The sequence below is a fragment of the Syngnathus leptorhynchus genome, chromosome 6, assembly GCF_054491065.1.
Source record: "Syngnathus leptorhynchus isolate UIUO chromosome 6, UIUO_Slep, whole genome shotgun sequence".
Classification (NCBI taxonomy): domain Eukaryota; kingdom Metazoa; phylum Chordata; class Actinopteri; order Syngnathiformes; family Syngnathidae; genus Syngnathus; species Syngnathus leptorhynchus.
The window spans coordinates 10,000,719-10,021,125 of record NC_141200.1 but is presented as its reverse complement, the minus strand read 5'-3'; the positions used below and the strand labels follow the sequence as shown (position 1 = coordinate 10,021,125).

General features: G+C 40.0%; 3 protein-coding genes across 5 annotated transcripts; 1 reads left to right on the top strand and 2 right to left on the bottom strand.

The window, feature by feature from the left end:
- Positions 1-3,270: 3,270 nt before the first annotated feature.
- mterf2 (mitochondrial transcription termination factor 2) lies at positions 3,271-4,728 on the top strand. Its single transcript, XM_085914923.1, has 2 exons — positions 3,271-3,317; positions 3,489-4,728. The coding sequence occupies exon 2, from the start codon at positions 3,518-3,520 to the stop codon at positions 4,643-4,645; it is 1,128 nt and encodes a 375-aa protein (XP_085771049.1). The 5' UTR covers positions 3,271-3,317; positions 3,489-3,517; the 3' UTR covers positions 4,646-4,728.
- A 1,824-nt stretch (positions 4,729-6,552) lies between these two features.
- LOC147055894 (dihydrofolate reductase) lies at positions 6,553-10,915 on the bottom strand. Its single transcript, XM_085914924.1, has 6 exons — positions 10,685-10,915; positions 9,416-9,465; positions 8,840-8,945; positions 8,282-8,408; positions 8,031-8,146; positions 6,553-7,766 (listed from the first exon to the last, which is right to left on the bottom strand). Exons 1-6 carry the CDS (start codon positions 10,789-10,791, stop codon positions 7,637-7,639), a joined length of 636 nt encoding a protein of 211 aa, XP_085771050.1. The 5' UTR covers positions 10,792-10,915; the 3' UTR covers positions 6,553-7,636.
- A 1,804-nt stretch (positions 10,916-12,719) lies between these two features.
- Positions 12,720-18,238, bottom strand: cry1b (cryptochrome circadian regulator 1b). 3 transcript variants are annotated; one of them, XM_085913559.1, is made up of 11 exons: positions 17,631-18,238; positions 16,624-16,732; positions 15,941-16,083; positions 15,661-15,845; positions 15,506-15,594; positions 14,969-15,109; positions 14,565-14,876; positions 14,348-14,499; positions 13,916-14,118; positions 13,333-13,467; positions 12,720-12,848 (listed from the first exon to the last, which is right to left on the bottom strand). In XM_085913559.1, the coding sequence occupies exons 1-11, from the start codon at positions 17,786-17,788 to the stop codon at positions 12,751-12,753; spliced, it is 1,725 nt and encodes a 574-aa protein (XP_085769685.1). In that variant the 5' UTR covers positions 17,789-18,238; the 3' UTR covers positions 12,720-12,750. The 3 variants fall into 3 exon arrangements, with proteins under 3 accessions (XP_085769685.1, XP_085769686.1, XP_085769688.1); XM_085913560.1 differs by having other exon boundaries at positions 13,333-13,433; XM_085913562.1 differs by lacking the exon at positions 17,631-18,238 and adding an exon at positions 17,111-17,193.
- Between the last annotated feature and the right edge of the window lie 2,169 nt (positions 18,239-20,407).

The following is a 20,407-nucleotide window of genomic DNA, read 5'->3' as shown; positions in this document are numbered from 1 at the left end:
AAATCCCAGAGTCCAAGTGCGTGAGCTGATGGATCTGCAGCCCGAGCAGGTTATTATGATTGTTGATGTGGATGCGACCCCGGAGGTGAGCAGGAGGGGCGAAGGGCTCGCTGTCATCTGAAGAGTTGGCAAGCAGCTGGTCTCCTCCTGGGCTACGTCTATAAACGACAATATAGTCTACTCCAAAACAATAGCCCAACTCAACGGTGGCGCCAACTGCTCTGATCGTAGGCTCTGGCTCCTCACTTTTCCCCTGATGAAGCAGAAACAAAAGAGAAATTTGGAGAAAAACAAAGAGACCCATGTTGCTTCACACGCGGTGTTTGTCACTGACTGAGATTTGTGGCGTCACTCAGTCTCCTATCAAGCATTCACCTCGTGTTGTCACTTTAGTCCCGCCTATGGGGGAAAAGATCCATTTCCTCCTCTTCAACATTCTTCCGTGACAATTTTTTTGCCAGATTTAACTGTACACAAATACAAATGATGTCATGCAGGAAGAAAAGCACAAACAAAAACACACACGCACGCTCACAAACACACTTTATAATTATTTACCTAGAACTTCTGAAACAACCAGCTTCTCCTTGATTTCCATTCAAAATGTTCCAGGCCTAGAAATAAATACAGTACAAGTATATCAGCTATGTTGGATGACAAAATAATAAATAAATTTTACCGTCAAGTACACATTTGCAATGTTGGCAGTTAATATTCTGCTTTTGAACCATGACAAGTCAAGTCATGCGTAATTTAGCTGAATGAAGAAGCAGTGTCTCCATTCCTTAAGTGCAACCTTGAAGAACAGGTTCAACCCAAAGAGATGTTACTGTGACACTTTGGGGGAATGTTTCCTACTGTCAAACAACACAGAGATTCTTTCATGTTGACACAGTGACACACTTGTTCCATGTTGTCCTTGTTGTGACAAATGACTTCAGACAGTACTTAAAACTATTTATGATAGTCAACACAAGGGTTAACTACTGTAGTCAAAGTCAAAGTCAAAGTCTGCTTTATTGTCAACTTCTTCACATGTCAAGACACACAAAGAGCTCGAAATTGCGTTTCCAACTATCCCACGGTGACAAGACATATCACATATTATATATATATATATATCATATTAGATTGGTCCACGGACAAAAAAAACAAAAAATTCAAGTAAACAATACAAAAAGTAAAAACAAGAAGGCACATGCAATGAATGAATAAGAGCAGTAAATAAATAAATAAATAAATAAATAAATAAATAAGAGGAGCAAAAATGGAGCAAGTGTGCATACAGCAGACAGTCAGAACATAGTGCAAAAGTACAGGAGGCACCCAACGTGGCCCAAAAGGCAGGCCAGGACGTTATGCAGCCGAGGGTGGAGGGGGGAGAGAGTTCAGGATCCTAACAGCCTGGAGTATGAAGCTGTTGGTGAGTCTGGTGGTGCGGAAGCGCAGACTTCTGTACCTCTTCCCTGAGGGCGGTAGAGTAACTGTTTGTACTTTACAAAACAAGAATATTGCTACCGGGAAGAAATAGTTTCTATTGTAACGTTCTCATGATCAGTTGCAGGTTTATACTACACCACATTTACATTTTATCCTCTCAATCAGGGGATGTAAAGGGAATCTGAAATTTTGGGTGCAAAATAAATACTATTTTAGAGCACTTTTGTTCAGGGCAGCACAGTCCACTTGTGGTTTCCATGTTTGCCTCACAGTTGAAAGCTTCTGAGTTTGAGCTCAGTTAGGTGTCTTGTCACTTTGCTTATTTGGGCTTTCTCGAGGGTCAAAAACATGCATTTACTGGTAAATTGAAAACTCCAAATTGCTCCTTGGGATGAGTTTGCGGGTGAGTGGCTTCTATAAGTGCCCTCCGACTGACTGGAAAACAGCACAGCGTGTACCTTTCCCATCAGCTACAACTCATAAGCAACTCGAATGTGGACCAGTGGTATAGAAAATAGATGAATAGATTTATTGTTTCTAGTGTTACTTGTGTTTAAAGCAACTTTACCTAGCAGAGCAAGAGAAGAAATTCAAAAGTGAAGGCTAGATTGTGATTACATGACTTGCTTAGAGCCTGCACACAAGCAACGAAACTGTTGACAGATTGGCTGCAAATAGGACGAGAGAGGATAACACTGTTTACAGGCCCTCATATTGCTTCCTACCTCTAAGAAAGTTGTTTCCCTTGATTAAATTGTACAAATCAACTATAGTGAACATCTCACATTTTATTGAACTGGCATATTCGTGCAGCCTACTCAGACCCCTCAAGATATTAAGCATTAAAACTAAACACAGAAGTACTGACCTGTTTTCCTTCCAGGTAGTTCATCTGTTTACTTGTACATAATGAAGTCAGCCTCCCACTCAGCAGTAGTTCCCATGCTGCTAAGGGAACAGCTTGCAAAGCTGGTGATCAACCATCATGATCAAGCACCAACTGTGAGAAAACGCTACATGTGCTCCCACCAATTTAACTCCGGGCTGATTACCCAGAGTGTATTCATGGACACTCGTGCTTCAGGCGCACTAACTGCTCTTCGAGACATACATTGTTGCCAACCTTCTTTTTACTAGAACAATACTGGTTACATAGCGGCTTCAATAAAAAAAATGAAAAGGCGAGGAAGAAGAACCACAGCTCTTGCAAAGAGAGCAACAACAGCAATTAAAAAATAGAAATAATAATAAAATAAATCTGAACACTTAGTAATGAAAAATCCATGATACATCCGTCCCTTTGTCTGTCCCTCCATCCGTTCGTTCATCCATCAATCCATGCATATAAAACAGGGGTGCCAAACTCATATTATCAGTCAGTTTCCTTCGGAGGGCCATTAAGACTTTCAATGCCTTATATTATACACACTATAGGCTACACAACAAATTGATGAATAACTAGTTTTGAAATCAGAGACTAGTACAAACTGTTCAAATATTTTAAAACGATGGATGTAATCAAATTTGATAGCAATATTTCAGTATGATGTGGTTGGCCGTATCTGGCCCCTGGGCCTTGACTTTGATACTAAAAGGTACTGTGCTGCCCAATTACAATATTTACATTATTTTTTATGTTAAAGTCAAACCTTTACAAATAAATTTAAGTAAAGGTATTATTATGATTATGATGATGATGATGATGATGATTATTATTATTATTATTATTATTATTATTATTATAGTACGTCAATCTAGCCGCTGATATTGTAGGAGCCTGTAGATGTCGCTGTTCCATATGAAAGAGAATACATAGAGTGGGGAATTACGCGTGGGAGAAGAAGCCGGAACGTCACATCCGCTTACTACAGCCGAAGGTAATGTTTGCGTTACCCACTGTCATATTTACATAATTTTACATTGGTAGTTATCAGATTTGCACAGGCAATTGCAGCATTGTCTGTTGTGTTTATGTTTCTAGCTCCAAGCTACGTGTGCTAACAAAATCTTTCGTTGTGATCTGACGTGTCTGATCTACTTCTTCATAGGTGATCAGGACACGGCGTTACTTTCAGCAATGTTGCGCCTCATCACCGCATCATTGTGCCAACAATGTCACCGTGTGACATTTTCACCTTCAAGCTTCAGACCATGTGTGACCCTCAGCTCAGCAGAGAACCAACAGACTGTGGAGGCTCTGTATGATCTCTCTGTTGACATCCAAAAGGTGAGAAAGTTTAAAAGCTGGGTCTTGCATCAGAATCCTGCCTACACAAAAGAGATTGCAGATTTATTAAAGGACCTGGGTGCCTCAGGGAGCATCATTTCTCAAATCTTAACGGTTTACCCGGAGGCTGTTCTCTGCAATCCAGACCAAACACTTGCACAGAGAGAGCTCTGGACGTCAGTGTGTCCCAACCACAAAGAGCTGGTTCGTATCATAGAAAAATTCCCAGCCTCCTTTTTCACCTCCTCGAGTCACCATGACAACCAGCGCAACAACATCACTTACCTTCAGAGCCTAAACCTTAACAAGCGCATGATCACCAAGCTCATGGCCAGTGCCCCGCAGAGCTTCAGCCGTCCAGTGGAGCAGAACAAGGACATGGTTCGCACCCTCCAACAGACCTACCGGGATCTGGGAGGAGATGAGCTCAACATGAAGATCTGGCTTCAGAAGCTGCTGAGCCAGAACCCCTTTGTGCTCCTCAAATCGCCTGAAGTGTTGAGGCAGAACATGCTCTTCCTTCAAGATAGAGGTTTCAGCACAGCAGAGCTCCTCTACCTCCTCTCCAAATTGAAGGGCTTTGTTATCGAGCTGAACCCGGACAGCATGCACCGCACCCTGAACTACTCCCAGGACATCTTGGGCTGCTCCGAGACAGAACTGCGAGACATTATTGTCAGCTGTCCGGCGTTACTTTACTATCCCGAAGATACTCTGGCTGAACGCTTCCAGGGGCTCCTCGGGGCTGGAATCAACATGCATCAAATTATTCAAACACCGACTGTGCTGGAACTGACAACACAAATCGTTAATTATCGCATCCAGAGATTGAAGTCACGTGGTTATGACGTCAGGACTGCTAGTCTCGACGTTCTTAATGGAACTAAGAAGGATTTTGAGGTGAGCTTCGGGAAACTACAGCTATGCAGCGCGAGACCACTTTTTAATCCTGTTGCTCCTTTAAAAGGAGATGACTGATGCGCATTTAACTGACATTAAAAACAAACACGAGTTAAACTTGAAATGAATTAAACTTTGAATGCCAACGTGTTCTCATCAAACTAGTTGTCTATGCACTTTTATTTATACATTTAATCATTACAGACAGACTACCGCCACACAATGTAAATTTGATAACCTTTAAGATTAAAAGAACAAATTAAATAGGATTGTGAAATGGGGGAAACAAGTGGACATAAATATTAAGACACACACGGAGGAAAGAAAAAGGTTCTGTGTGTAATTTGTTTTTGATTCATCTCAACGGTGTTTAATAGGCTGGAGATCAGGATGATTTCCACACCAGTTATCCAAGCATATCTTGTTTTGTGCCCTGTGGATTAAAACGAGGCTGTAGAAGAAATGATAGTCTGCATCTTGACTGCCAATGTCCTCTTTAGCAAGCTCTATTGAGCATTAGTTCAGGGCCGCAGTCATTGTATTCATTCCATGTAATGTAATGCCAATTGAATGTCTCCATGAGACATTCAAATAAGAAGAAAAAAACGTGGTTGGATAAAGATAATGGGCTCACTTTAGTAATTTATCAAAGTGTGAATCTATACTTTTTTTTCCTCATGCAATATATTCAAGTACATTTTTTCATGGTGCTTCAAACCATTGTGCTCCTTGTTTGCAGGAGAAAATTTACATGAAAAAAACCCCCCAGCAACAACCCTCTTGTGTGGGATCAGATGGTGTATGTTTGATAGCATTTTTGATAAAATACTGCAGCTGCCCAAATGGAAAAAGAATTGTAACTAATCCCCATGTCACATGAAACTTGCACCCCTGAATTATGTCTTTGTCAAATGTATGGTTGAGTTTATAAAAAGTCAAATCATTTTATTTGCAGCCTGTTCAAATGTCTCATTTTATCACAATGTTGTTGGTGGAACAGCTCTCAGACACTTTTATAGTTATTTTACAGATGGGGACACTTTATTATGACCATTTCACCTGGAAAATGTTCTGTCATTATCATTTAGAACCAGAGCAGTGCCCTTAATTTGAGGTGCAAATGATTTTGTGTCACCTTCATCCAGTGAGTTGTTTTGAATGTGTTTTGCAAATTGCACTATAACTACTAGAATTCACTTAAAAATGTTTTTGCTTTTGAGTTAGGGAAAAAAATGCATTCTTTCTTAGCAAACAAGTTATATTTTGAAGGTGTGCTGTTCTTTTTATCACAAGCCAAATCCCTTAAAATATGCATCCCAGCACTTTTGTTTCCTAGCTTATGAATCAAGAAAGAAAGCAAGGACTAGAATGTCCAGACGGAAACATAAAGTCGACATTAACAACTTCCACTTCCCATCTGCTGCCGTCGTCATCACTCAGCATGACTGTATATACTCATAGTGATAGCCGCTGGGCAAGTGAGTGCATCTGCTGATAATGCATGTGCGCTCAGCAGATGGATCCTCGAATAGGGATCATATTGAGACCATTCACAACAGCAAAGCCCCAAGGGGGCCTGAGTGATACTTCACGTACACTCATCATCTGACTAATTCTACACATTCTCTAGTTTTGGTCCAAGCCAGCGTTGTGCACCCGTGGCAAGTAATGAGTTGTTCTCCTGAGTACCAATGGAGGCCCATGACAAAGACTCCACAAAGGCAAAGCCAGCTGGGTTCACTTGTCCTTTGCTGACTGCCCGTTGATGGCAGTGTCGAGCCAGAGAGGTTAATAAGGAAGAGCATAAATTGTCCTTTTTCATTTCCAACATGGCACAGGTTGATATTAGTCGCGTGGAACTTATTGCCTTTATGGAGCATATCTCAGCAGAAACAGATGACATCTCCAATTAAAAGCAATGAATTTTAGCTGAAGTAGGATAGCGCATGGAATGTGGTAATAAATACACCATATTTGAAGTTGGTTGATATCTTTTAATCTTTTGTATTAAGTTCAGTCAAACTCTGCAGTAAATGTTATGTCAAATGTATTAAACTGTATGCTGGTTACTCTCCTGCACTGTATTTTATGTAGCAAGTGGTAGGGGAAAAAAAATAGATGTGGTCTCCCTGTGCAGGTTCACTTTGCACAAGACATTGTAGACATCACACAGACTGAATTGCTTTCCAATCATCCAGAATACATTTATGAGGTCAGACGTCAGCGATGTAGGACGTGAGGGCCTCCTAGCTCACCTTTTTGCTCATTTCAAAGGAAAAGATGTTAGAATCAGAGAATTAATTGCCCTAAACGTCTCGGTGAGATAAATAATTAAGTTTAACTCCTTATTGATGACATAATATAAATGAATAGAAATGTGTTTATGTGGTGGCAAACTGGGTTTTCTGTAAGTATGTGCATCCTATCACAAGTTTGTAATTTACACGAGCTAGTTTTTGTTTTGTGCTTTGTCTCCCTCTAGTGGATATAAACTACAACTACAAATTCGTTAAACTAAAGCGGTACAAAAAAAAAATCACATTTTGGTCTAAAGTCACATGTTCTATAAAATTACTCACAGTAGTTTTAAATTGTATATTTCATGAGAGCTGCAACAAAATTGTTAAAATTGTACTGCAGATAAATATGACTATCAATGGGACAAAAATAACCCATCCAACTAATGAATTCATTTGGCCATTACGCTACGAAATGTAACTAAACAGAAATGACTCCAACTCAAACCTATGGAGTCTCTCCTGGTGCCAAGGTTTGAGAAAAACATTATTCATTGGTAATCTGTTGCCTCAATAAACTCATCTGTACCATAGTTTTAGTAAACTGAGGGAATAGTTTATAAATGCATACCATTATTCTCATAACCAGGGGGGCTCTGAACAAACCATTACTAAAATCCGTGAAACAGAAATGACCAGGGTGTGATATACTGCAGTGCAGACAGTCAATCAACAACAACAACACAATACCATCTATGTTTTCATAACAATGAGAAATATTACCACACACAGTGACATTACAACAACATAACAGGTGGTCACTTAAAAATGCTCACTTAACCTTACTGGTGTCATTGAAAAAAAAATTATTTTCATGTCTTTGTGAACTTTTCTTCTTGAATACCTGGAATTCATATTTAATGCCATTCTCCTCGTGGGTTCCACTTGGCACTCCAGCAAATCTTATTTGGGGACAAAATAACAAGAAAAATAAATAAACTCTATGGACTATATAATGAACATTTTCACTCTCTTTAAGTGTAATGGCCAGATACTCCAAAATGTACAATTTTATCATCCATCCTTAAGTGAATTCGGCAATGAGTATGAATTGATTAAAATATACTGTAAAGTACAACCTTTGTATGTAAATGGAACAAGTAGTCATTCTTGTGTTCATGGTCATACAGGAGAGTTAAAGAACAAGCGAGGATGAGAATACGCACCTTTCCTGTTTTTTGAAAACTTGTGGATCCATCTCAGGGAAGAAAACATCACACTCAAATTCAGCCATAATATCTGTCAGGAAAATCAGATCACACCAGGGATGATCCAGTGCATCCTGTAAAACAAACAAACAGAAAAACAAACAATGACAGCAAGATTGTTTTTGTTTTTTTGTTAATGGATTTTTCAAGAGAATTGAGCCTCACAAGAACTGGATAGGACCTGGCCTTTCATGAACCATAAAATGTACCTTGTAGACCTGAGTGCCTCCAACAACCCATATGGTTTCAATCAAGTCTGCAAGTGGATACTTTGCAGCCAAAAGGACAGCACTCTCTAGGTCTTGACAAAGGAACTGGGCATGATCTGGGACGGTCCTGTGAAAAAGAATGACACTGAAGGTACAACAAATGAATAGACAGTATATGGGTAGTTCTCCAAGAGTGATGTTCAATTATATTGTCAAATGCTGACTCACTGTGACAGTGATTGATTGATTTTACTCGACAGCTCAGTGTTTGGTGCATAAGTACAACATGATGCAATGGAGTCAACATCTTTTGCAAACAGAGGGGTGAGTGAATTATCTTTATTTATTCAGAGCACATGGCAGGCAGGTTTGTTTTAAAGCATTATTATTATTATTAGTATTTTGATCTCGTTTTGAACACATTTATTTTTTTGCTCCTCACGTCACACTTCTGAACCACATTTCAGAGAGCCACCCATAATTTATAATGACTGCCTATGGCAACCAAGGTCCATCTTGATCATATGTGGTCTCTTCTCTGTATGAAGTTGTACTCACTCCAGTGTTTTACTCAGTACAGCATGTAAAGCATTAGCCATTGGGAACATAGACTGAGGGTTGGAGAACCAGCACAGTTTGCCCCACACCAACATATTGAACTTTCCTGTAATAAAATAAATAAACAAATAAACAAATTAAATAAATAAATAAATAAATAAATAAATAAATAAAAAGAATGGATTTTAGCATTTGACTTAATGTCTATCCCAGATCTAAATACTAAGTGAAAAAATGTTAACATATTTTACAGCTAAATAATCATACTGTGATCACTCATTCATGAATATGACAACTAAACTCTATGGACTATATAATGAACTTTTTCACTCTATACGAACTCTATATGAACTGTTTTAATATGAAAATGATTGTAAACAATTGGATGACTCAGGCGGTACTTGTTATTTGATATCAATCTACCCTGTCCGTCTAAACGGAAGGCAAGATTAATCCTTTTAGTGACTATACAAGAAACTATGACATTTTTGCAACATTTGAACACATGCATTGGTGCAGAAAGGCACAAGGTTGGAGTTACTTCAGTTCAGAATCGTAGATTGAAGTTGGCATTACCTGGTTTTGAGACTTGTGTAACATTGCTGAGAAAGTACTGGAACTCAGATCTGCAAATTTTAAGAAGTCATGGAAAACAAGTTAGTATTGTGAGACTTCAATTTTCTCTTTGTACCCAAACATGTTCAATGGTTTAATTTTGGCCATATTTCATTTTAAATTACCATTCCTAACCAGTATGTGGTCTTATTTTAGAATTGTTATACATTTTAGAATTGTTATACATGTCCCTTGCTGAAGCTGCTGTCTCCATGACCCGACCTTGGATAAGCGATAGATAATGGATGGATGGAAGATGGATGAATGTACATAGATACGTATACAATTTGGTAGTGAGTAGTGACTTAATAAAACAAAGCAAAATGTAACAGTAGAAAATGTGAGAAATGTACCATACTATTTAGTTCCCAGCTTCCCAGCAAACCCACTGAACCCAACTTAATGTGAGCATCTTGAGGCATATGCTTTTTTTCCCCCTCCATTGAATGTGAGAACAAACACATGACAAAGCCACAAGAATTTTATGATTAAGGATTAATCTTTTGATATCAACAAGGACATTGTGGTCTGGGTACACAAGTTTCCTTTGCAGAATTGATTTGAAAAATATTGCAGCGCAACTTTAGCCTCATCTTCTGGTCAAATCTGGCTTCTGTCATTGAAAAAAAAAAAGCTTTTGTTATTCATGCTTCAGGTAAAGTAGCAATGTCATGCAGCCCTACCAGTTAGTGAAAATAATTGTAGATAACAAGAACAAACAGAGCTCTGTTGAGAACCGGAAATACCTCTTAATACAAACACGCAACTTAGAAATTGTTTAAAATCATCATTGGGAGAGGTGTTATAAAGCATACCATATAATGTAGTGGTATACAATTATGTTGTGGGAGTTTATATAAACGTACAGTCATGGTGTAAATTAAAAAAAAAATTATACATCCATTTTCTAACACTTAGTATTGTGGCTGCAGTGTAAGAACAGCACAGGTCAACTGTAAACTACAAACACAATAATCAGAAATGGTCGGTGTATTGTTTTGACAGTGGCCATTATAGCGTGTTGTCGAGTGACGCAATAAGCATGACGCTGCACAACTTTGTACATCCCATTCAATGTTAGTACAATTTTTTTTAGTTGATATTCTAAGTACTCTCTGCGCAGCCTGTCAATATTTGTGCATCACATGGCTTCAAGAAACATATCCAATAGAGGTTTAAAATTCTGGAAAGTGTTTTTAAAAGAGTTCATCTGAGTCCATAAAGTCTTACGGTAATTTCCAGGGCAGTGTGCCATTTTTTCCAATGCCTCTGTTTTTGCACGCCGCTGCGATGACGCGTACAGGTTTCTTTTGCACTTTCTGCAGATCCTCTTCCATCTTCAGAAAGCCACATCACTGGTGTACCCACGAGAAACTCAGGTCCAGTTCATCTCATATTCTGTTCCGATCTTGTCTGACAACGCCCACCGAGCTTCATTTGCCATTGGGTTAATTCGCAGAATGTGGGTTTGTACACAGTGGCGTTTGAGCATGCGCTTTTCATACTTTGTGGGAGAGCACCTCTGGGGGCGGCAACTTAACGTCATGAAAAAAAACCGCATTTAGCGCAATTACTTCATTCCCGTTCAACAATTACCTGTCATTATGATAAGCGATTCAAATACAAGAGTTTTTGACTTGGATGTCACAATGTCACTTTATTTACAAAACAGGTAGAATCTGGTCATTCTTTATATAAAATTAAACAACATAAAAATAAATCACGTCATAAAACTGCACAATTTTGAGACATCAGTCAAGTTTCTGTTATGATTCATGAAAAACATTCATTTAAATTCTTTATATATATATATATATATATATATATATATATATATATATATATATATATATATATATATATATATATATATATACACACACACACACACACACACACACACAGTATCTCTGGGTTTGATAATGGTGTCTTCAGTAAGATACACACCCAATCTAAAAGATCAAATACATATTTATAAAATATCTTGGTCGGCACAATTAGGAAACTTGTGTAAATAAAATAAGGTGACGGAATCTCGTACAGTTCAAAGAATTACAGTAACATTAAAATGACTTTGTTGTTGTATCATTTTAAATTATATGAGCTTAATGTGGTGGCGCAGTGGTTAGCAGGATTTGATTCCGACTCTGGGCTTCCTGTGTGGAGATTGCATGTTATCCCCGTGCTTGCGTGGGTTTCCTCCCACATTCCAAAAACATGCATGGTAGGCCGATTGACCACTCCAAATTGCCCATCTGTGTCAATGGTTGTTTTTCAAAGTGAGCTTTCTGATTGGCTGGCGACCAAATCAAGGTGTACGCAGCCTACCTACCGCCCTAACACAGCTGGAATAGGTACCAGTGCGCCCGTGTCCTCGTGAGGGGAAGCATTTCGGAAGAGGAATGAATATTAGCTTAATGTGTGTGAAAACAATGGACCATACAAAGTAAATCGTTTCTTAGCTTAGCTCACTTAAGGAAGTTAATGTGTTGACAATGGTAGGGGTTTAAAATCTAAAAGCATGACAAGAACACTTTGTTATATACATATATAGCCATAGTATTCGTTTGTTCACACTCTGATGAAGGAGGAAGTTACTGCCGAAACTGTCAGCTACCAAAGTAAGACCCTACAACTTGTCTGAACAAACAAATACTATGGCTATCACAAATGAAGACATAACGAACACAATCCAACTATATACATATATGTTATGTTTTTCATATCGTCGGCCACATACATAATTGCATAAGAAAAGATCATCCACTGGTATTTTGTGTTGAGTCTTTTTTCCTTTAGCTTACTTGTTCACCCATCTGGTTGAGGTTTGTGTTACAATATCTGTCATCACAAAATTTAGTTTTAGACAATTATGCTCTGTGGCCGATGATATGCAGACGTGTAACTGACTGTTTACAAATGGACAACAATGTTACATTGTTTTTTGGCTTTGTGAAAAGATGGCCTGGCAGCCCCTGATGTGCCAAGACTAAGGTACAGACTGTCGGTGGGAAAATGTCTAACTTGGAGATTGGTTCACGCTAACAACAAACGTGCGGTCTATAAACAAATTGCATTTACAACGGGTACTTCTCAAAACAAATTCAATAGTCAGTAATGCAGGGACCTGAATTCATCACTCCCCAGCGTGACTCCACTGAGGGCAGTTTCAGTTCCAGTAAATTCTCAGCAGCTGAAGGCACAATGTGGTCTGGGGAGGGGTGGTTGGGGGGGGGGGGGGGGGGGCTTGCCATTCAGGTTGACTGAGGTTGTTTTGTATTCCGTCCTTTGCAAGACTATGTGCTTGGCCTTAGGGATTTGGAGTGGTTCTTGGTTTGGCCTTCTTCATTCCGTCGCTTATGCCTCAATTGTCCTCTATCTGAATTCAACTCACCTATTGGGAACAAGCACATCACACATAAGGAACAAAAGACATTAGTGTGATATCTTCAGGGTTCTTTTGTGTGTGTGTGTCCTACAAAAAACACGAGGATATAAAGCCCTTTTGGGAAAAACAAAGGCATGACTGTAGACAAAATCAGTGTATGCTACTGGACCTTGTTCTGTTACAATTGTTGCTTTATACTTAATACAGTGTATATATGTTGGTAGAATGTCCTACTGTTGTGTAAGATATAAAAACAGACTATTTTACGCAGATGGTTGGTTCCTTCTGATATTTTAAAAACAATCAGTCAATAAATGTGTAAAATTTAATGTTTTCTCATAAGAATATGAATGAATCCACTGTGAAAAACGGATTGTCTTAATTTGACTGCAAACGTGCAGTTATATTTTAGACAACATGCTTTATCAAATGTTAAAGGCATGGTTCGAAATATGTAGAAGGGTTGCCGTCTACGGTGCAAAAACTCTACCTGCTTGATATGTCCCCTTCCGGATTGATGCGTCTTCTGAGGAGCCTTCTGGGTCTTGACTAGTTCTTGGGTTGATTCCTCCCATGTTGTCATTTGTCCCCCTGTTGGGATTATGTGGGACTGTTGCCAGCAAACCTGAATGATCAGCAATTTAACCAGAAAGCGCAAAACGATTGAAAAAGGTCCGCAATTCATTCGTATAAAATCAATAAACAATGTACTTGTTTGGAAAATAAACAACACAATCAGAATCATCCAACGGCACGTTTTGAACGCATATGCCAAAGACCAATGTAAAGGCTTCGAAGGTCCAGAAGCACAAAACCTCTTATTGCTTTTGGTAATGTAACCCCCCCATGAACCTATTCTACTAGATAAGGCAGTATTTCACATGGTAATTATTAATTATTCTTCGAATTATTAATTCTTCTTCTTCAGGCCGTCAAGAGATTTCAAGTCCCGTCCGAACTGAACATTTCTATGACAGAGGTCTGATGGTAAACGGTGATTACTCTGCGTACCCCTCTAAAGCTAATCCCATCCAAATAGGGTTTATGACTGGGTGTAGTGGAGTTACCCTTACATAGTCCGCTGTAGGAGGAAAGCTGCTGATAAATTTGCTTCATCCGCTCTATGTTGACACGGCTGGCTTCAGCATGGTTCACCATGGGCTTTGGGTAGTGGACCCCAATGACACACTTGGCAGCCTTCTGGAGTTCATCTGGGGCATTCCACGGATCGTAGATATATTTGGCCGGAAACCCTCTCAATATGGGCAAATAACGTCTAGAAAAAGAAATAAAAAAATTCAGGTTAACCTGACAAGCTGGTTGGTCATTTTGGTTTTGAGAGTAAATTTGTACTGGTACTATAAGTTTCAAATATTGCAAAATGTAGGTTGTCACTGTAAAAGCATCTTGAAAAAATGGCTTCCTTATGTTGGCTCATAAAACAAAACAACATTCATTTGTGAAAGACACAATCCCAAGTGCAAATTCAGAGAACCTCTACACACCTAATGTAGTCGCCGTTAGGATCTGCACGTCGCCCAAATCCCACGGGGCAGTAACAGTGGAAAAATTGCTGGAAAAAGGAACTGCAAGAAAGCCACATCCAGCTGCCTGCGTTTACACTCCAGTCCGCATCTAACAGCAACTCTTCAAACACCTGCCAGGATGCAGTCACGGTTCATTTTGGAAAGGAGCCTTTACAAGCGAGCTTTATGTGATTACCTTCATGCCTTCTTCCCAGTTGATCCAGAGGTCTCCCCTGGTGAGGAAGCAAGACACAGCGTGTCTGGCCAAATGGTGGATCCAACCCTCCTGCCTCAGTTGGGTCATAATGGCATCTATCCAAGGAAAGCCTGTCCGTCCCTCTGCCCATTTGGCGAGCGCCTCAGGGTTTCGTTCCCAGGGGATCAAGACACACACAGGGTTTCCCTCCATCTTATCAAAACAAGAGTTGTTGGTAGCGGACGTGTAGAAGAACTCCCTCCATAGCAGTTGGCCATACAAGGAAAGCGGCGGTGTGCTGTTCTTTTTCACCTATTTGACAAACATTTAAAATAAATAAATAAATAAATAACCTCGTCTCGTGATGAGTTCTATTAAAAGACCAACAATAATTCCCTCATTACCCTCATGTACAGGTCAGTAAGCTTGAAATAGAAGAGTCGGCAAGACAGGCATCCAAAGCGAAGGTAGGGGCTGAGGCCTGTAGGACTTGCCAGGAGCGAGTTGGCGCTCATTCGAGGACGTTCAAAATTTGCTACCCATGCCTGCAAACAGACACAAGATCACCCCACAAGGTAGGAAGAAGCAGAGGGAAGAAAGAGTAATTTTCCAGGACAATTCACACTTTCCCAGGACTTTTATTTACCCCCCCCCCCTTTTTCTTTTCATGTGTTTTCCATGACTGAAAAATTGGTTGATCATTTTCTTGTTTTTCTAGAAGGCGGGGAACTCTGTTTAATCAAATTTGGATCTCGTGTGCAGTAATCAGGCTTATTAAGTGAATGGGTGGGAATACACAAAAAAAATCTGCTCGAAATATAATGCATATGATATGCACAATAAAAAGTAAAACTTCAGGTAAAACTGTAAATTGTATGGTTTGTCCACTATGATAAAATAGTGAGCCTTTTGACATGTTTAACCTGTTTTGGTCTTTGTACCTTTCTTTCAAGATGTCTCTCTAGTCTTAAGAGGGCTTCTGTTTCTCCACCAGGCCAAACTGCTGTTGGTAGGCCCTCAGTCTCAAAACCTGAGGAAGATGCATTTATTATAAATTTAGCAGCAAAATCAGACAAGCATAAGCTCATAATCTTACCAAGTTCCTCTAGTGACGGCACCACAAATTTGTCATCATGGTCCTCACTGATGGGTGTTACGCAATTTTTGAGAACTTCCAACGTGATGGTCTCTACCGGAGAGTGCACAGCATCCATACAACTGATGAGACCCTGGAAGCGCTTGTATGTAAGAGGAGGTTGACCACCATTAGCTTCTATGATCCTTTAGGAATGGAATTAAACACATCATTCCTCATTATACTCAAACAAACATACACAAACGGAAAGTAGTAACTACATTTGTGTTCGATCACTCACTTGTCTAGATCATAGAGGGTGTGCGAAACCCGCACCATGACCTCGACCCCCGCCTCGGTGGCTAGCTTTTGAATAGCAGCGTCACGTTCCTTGCCAAAAGGCTCTGAGTCATATTCATAGGATAAATGAGTTATCTGCCATTCCTGGGGAGAAAGTGAAAATATATCCAAAATAAATTTGACACTTTAGAAATGTCAAAGTTGACAACAAATAGGACTTCACAAACTTGTCTCTGCAGTGTTGGAAGAATTTATTTTACTATTTTTTCTGAGCATCATGCTTCAAAAAGATTTACAGAAATGACAGTAGGCTATTTGTCTGACTTGCCAACTACCATGTACACTGTGATGTTATGTGACATATTTTACTTTGGTAATTTTTTTATTTTCCTCAGCCATGGACACTTATGTCAAAAGGCTTTCCCAAGTAAGCAATTGACTACATTTAAAGTTGTGTTCATCAACACATCTAGTTGTTTGGATATAATACTACTGTTGCAAAGACTATGATTATTGCTGGTTTGGAAGCTATATGTCATGTCAATTTACATGAGATTTTCTAATTCCCTGCAGGATAATACAAATATCTATTCATCTATCTATCAAGACGAAGCTGTGTGCAAAGAACAAAATCCAATTGTACCCTTAACTGCTACACCATCAACTTTGTTGCATTAAACCTACCTTAAATAGCCTGGGGAAAACATCCGTGGGTTGACCTCGAATGACAAAGAGGCGTGAGTTGAGTTTACGCAGACTGGCATCTAGGTCCTCTAAGCACTGTAACAGAAACCTGCAAACAATCAGAGAGTGTGTCATATAAAACTGTATTTCTTCTGTTGAATAGGATGACATCAACAACATTATACCGAATATAAACAAGTGGGTAGCAACATTATTGTTTTTTATTGACACTGTTCTTTGCTGTATCGATTTGACAACATTAGTTGAAGACTCTAAAGCAGTGGTTCTTAACCTTGTTGGAGGTACCGAACCTCACCAGTTTTATATGCGCATTCACCGAACCCCTCTTAGGTGAAAATTAAAATAATTGTTCTCAAATTCAAGACATCAATGTTTTCACTGGTGCACAAAATGAGCTGTGCATGAACATCCCCTTGTTCAAAGAACAAAACCAAAACAATGCATGAACACAAAACAAATTACATACCTGCAAATCAGCATGACTTCTGCTGTTGCCTTTGCGAGACCAGTTCAGATAGGCGTCATCACGAATTTACACGACAAATCAGGTGTTCGGTCCTCTGCAGAAGAGGCTCTGCTGAACCCCTGAGACTGACTCACCGAACCCCTAGGGTTCGATCTAACCCAGGTTAAAAACCACTGCTGTGAATGTGATTCTCAATACTTGTTTGTCTCTACGCCCCTGTCTCTAATGATAATAATAATAATAATAATAATAATAATAAATAAATAATAATAAAAAAAACGTGTACTGCAATTCAACTTCTGCCATAAAATAATTTGAAAGAAACCAGCTACCAAACTGAGAACGTTCCACGCACGCCCTCGTGTGGCTGATAAGTATAACTGCTAATCATAATGACAAGCATTGCTCCAGACTACAGAAGGTAAACATACTACTTAAATCCATCGGGAAATAGAATGACAATTCGACAGTTAGTATTCTTCCAATAAAATAAGCAGATTGCCGCAAAAGACAAACTTACCTCCACCTGTTGATGCCCACGTTTGACGAGCCAGCAAACCAAGGGTCCAGGATATAGATGCAGCGTAAACTGTGGGCCCCTCGTATAGAGTCCCTTAAAGACGGATTGTCGTGCAGCCTCAGTCCCTTTCGGAACCAGTGGATAGAGTTGGCCACCATATTGACAGCGCACTACACGATTATATACGATGGGGGCGGGACGTGTGGGTTGGGGCAGCAGTTTACAGACAACAACAAATCTCGCAATGCAAATAAATTGCCAAAGATAAATTAGCGCTTGTGCTAAAAATCAACCGAGCTCCATTCAATTCTCCACACAGTTATTTTTTTCTGGGCAATCGTGGCCGCATGTGTGCAGAAAACCACAGCACGCGGGAAAAAAATTAAACGCGCACACCAAAACAAATCCTTTCCCGTTGTGCTATGAATGCATCCCTGTCATTGTAGTTTCTGAAGGCGAACGTGAATCCGACATAAAATCCCGTTTTAAGTTTCAATGTCGTTCTCCGAAGCATGCATCCTGTAAAACAAAACATGCATTAAATCTAGTGACCTATTTGCAGATAAAAGGATTGCGTGAAGCTGTCTCATGAGCCAGGTAAAGCGGTCCTTTCTTTCCTTGTGTGTCAACATTTCCTCCCATTGGAATACGTTCAGAAAAGATCGCGACGCTGTGATTGGTCAGCACAGACTATTATGCAATGCTTTTGCTGTCACGTTTCAGTAGTGTGGCTTTTAGGCCATGTTTACATGTTTTCTTTGAATGATTTTACAACCTGCAAACCTCAACTCTGGTGGAATTAGCTGCACAGTGTGCGTCAAAGTAAAGTACTGAAGACCATGTCAAAGAAAATGGAGAAAGAAATGTAGAAAAGCTTCACTGAAAGCAGCCAATCAAAAGGTTGGCGTTTGTAAATACATTATACCCTGAGGTACCCGGATAAGCACATGTCATACCGCGCTGGCTCAAAAGACGTGCGCTTGATTTGTTATCCAGTTCAAGCCGATTTTATTTTAATCGTGAATAGAGAAATCCGTTACCTGGGTTGCGATTGCCTTATAATCATCAAAAAATGATCCTCATTATTGATAACTACTTTTGCAACATCTTCGTATTCATATAGTACTGTTCTCGCCTCCATATTTGCGACAGCGCCATACTACTTCTCTGTTATGTGTAACTTCTTTTTTAGATTATTTTGCATAGTAATTTGGGTGTTTTAGATATATAATTTGGCAATACAGTGGAGCCTCGGTTTTCGACCACAATCCGTTCCAGAAGGCTGTTCGAGAAGTCAATCGTTTGAATTACGAATCATGTTTTCCTGTTACAGATAATGGAAAAAAAGATTTATCCGTTTCAAGCAAAAAAATAAATAAATAAAAATACCGCCTTTTTTAAGCATTTTTTTCATTTGCGCATTTTTGTCTGTAACACGACGCGTCGCCGACCGCGCAACCGCACGCATTATTGTGACAGAGCCGTCGCTGAAATTTAGAAAATACTTTTAAAGATCTTAAGTACTTACCAAAATTTAAGTGGACCTGTGCACAGGAAGTTTAATTTTGTCCGATCGCGCAACTGCAGCGCACCGACGAAGCGCAACTGTAGCGCGTCACCGAAGACGCAACTGCACCGCGCTTGCATTATTGTGACAGAGCCGTCGCTGAAATTTAGTTAAAAAAAATTAGGTCCTGATGTACTTTACAAAATTTAAGTGGACCTCAGGGCGCAGGATGTTTAATTTTTTTCTGATCGCGCAACTGCAGCACCGACGAAGCGCAACTGTAGTGCGTCACCGAAGGCGGAACTGCACCGCGTTTGCATTATTGTGACAGAGCCGTCGCTGAAATGTAGTAAAAATCTATAAGTCCTGATGTACTTTCCAAAATTTAAGTGGACCTCAGTGCGCAGGGAGCTTGATTTTGTCCAATCGCGCAACTGCAGTGCACCGCAGAACGCCCAACCGTAGTGCGTTGCCGACCGCGCAACTGCACCGCGCTGGTCGCATTATTGTGACAGAGCCGTCGCTGAAATTTACAAAATATTTTGAATGTACTTTCCAAAATTTAAGTGGACCTCAGTGGGCAGGGAGCTTGACTGCAGCGCACCGCCGAACGCGCAACTGCAGCGCACCGCCGAACGCGCAACTGTTGCGCGCCGCCAACCGCGCAACTGCACTGCGCTGGTCGCATTATTGTGACAGAGCGGTTGCTAAAATTTAGAAAATATGTTTAAAGTCCTGATGTTCGCGTGACCGCAGCGCGCCCGGCGCTCACAGTCGCATTGCCTTAGGAGCGTCTTTGTGTTTTAGGATGTAGTATTTGATAAATTTTTGTTTTTTAAAATGGATGGATGGAATTTAAGTGGGAGGTGGCTGGGTGTCGCACTGGTTAGCACGTCCGCCTCGCAGTTAGGAGGGTGTCGGTTCGATTCCACCATCAACATGCTTCTTTAGTCAATGCTACTTGGGAACTTCTTAATGTGAGTGGCTCCCAGTTTGGACGATTCTGAGTAATCAGGTCACGTTGCATTCCAAAAGTTTAGTTGCAGTGTAAAAGGGATGCTTTATGCTTTGCTCAAGGGAATCACACGAGCGGAAACTTTGCATGGATCCATCCTTTTACCTCTCACGTGGGTCTCAGTCCGAACAAAGAGATGAGCTACTGCTGCCCTCTTGACCATCATTCACCTCTTGCATAGAAAAATGCTTTTGACCGAAAAAGGACATGACCTGCTCACAGATTCAAGGATAAGTCATTCTATTAGAGAACATT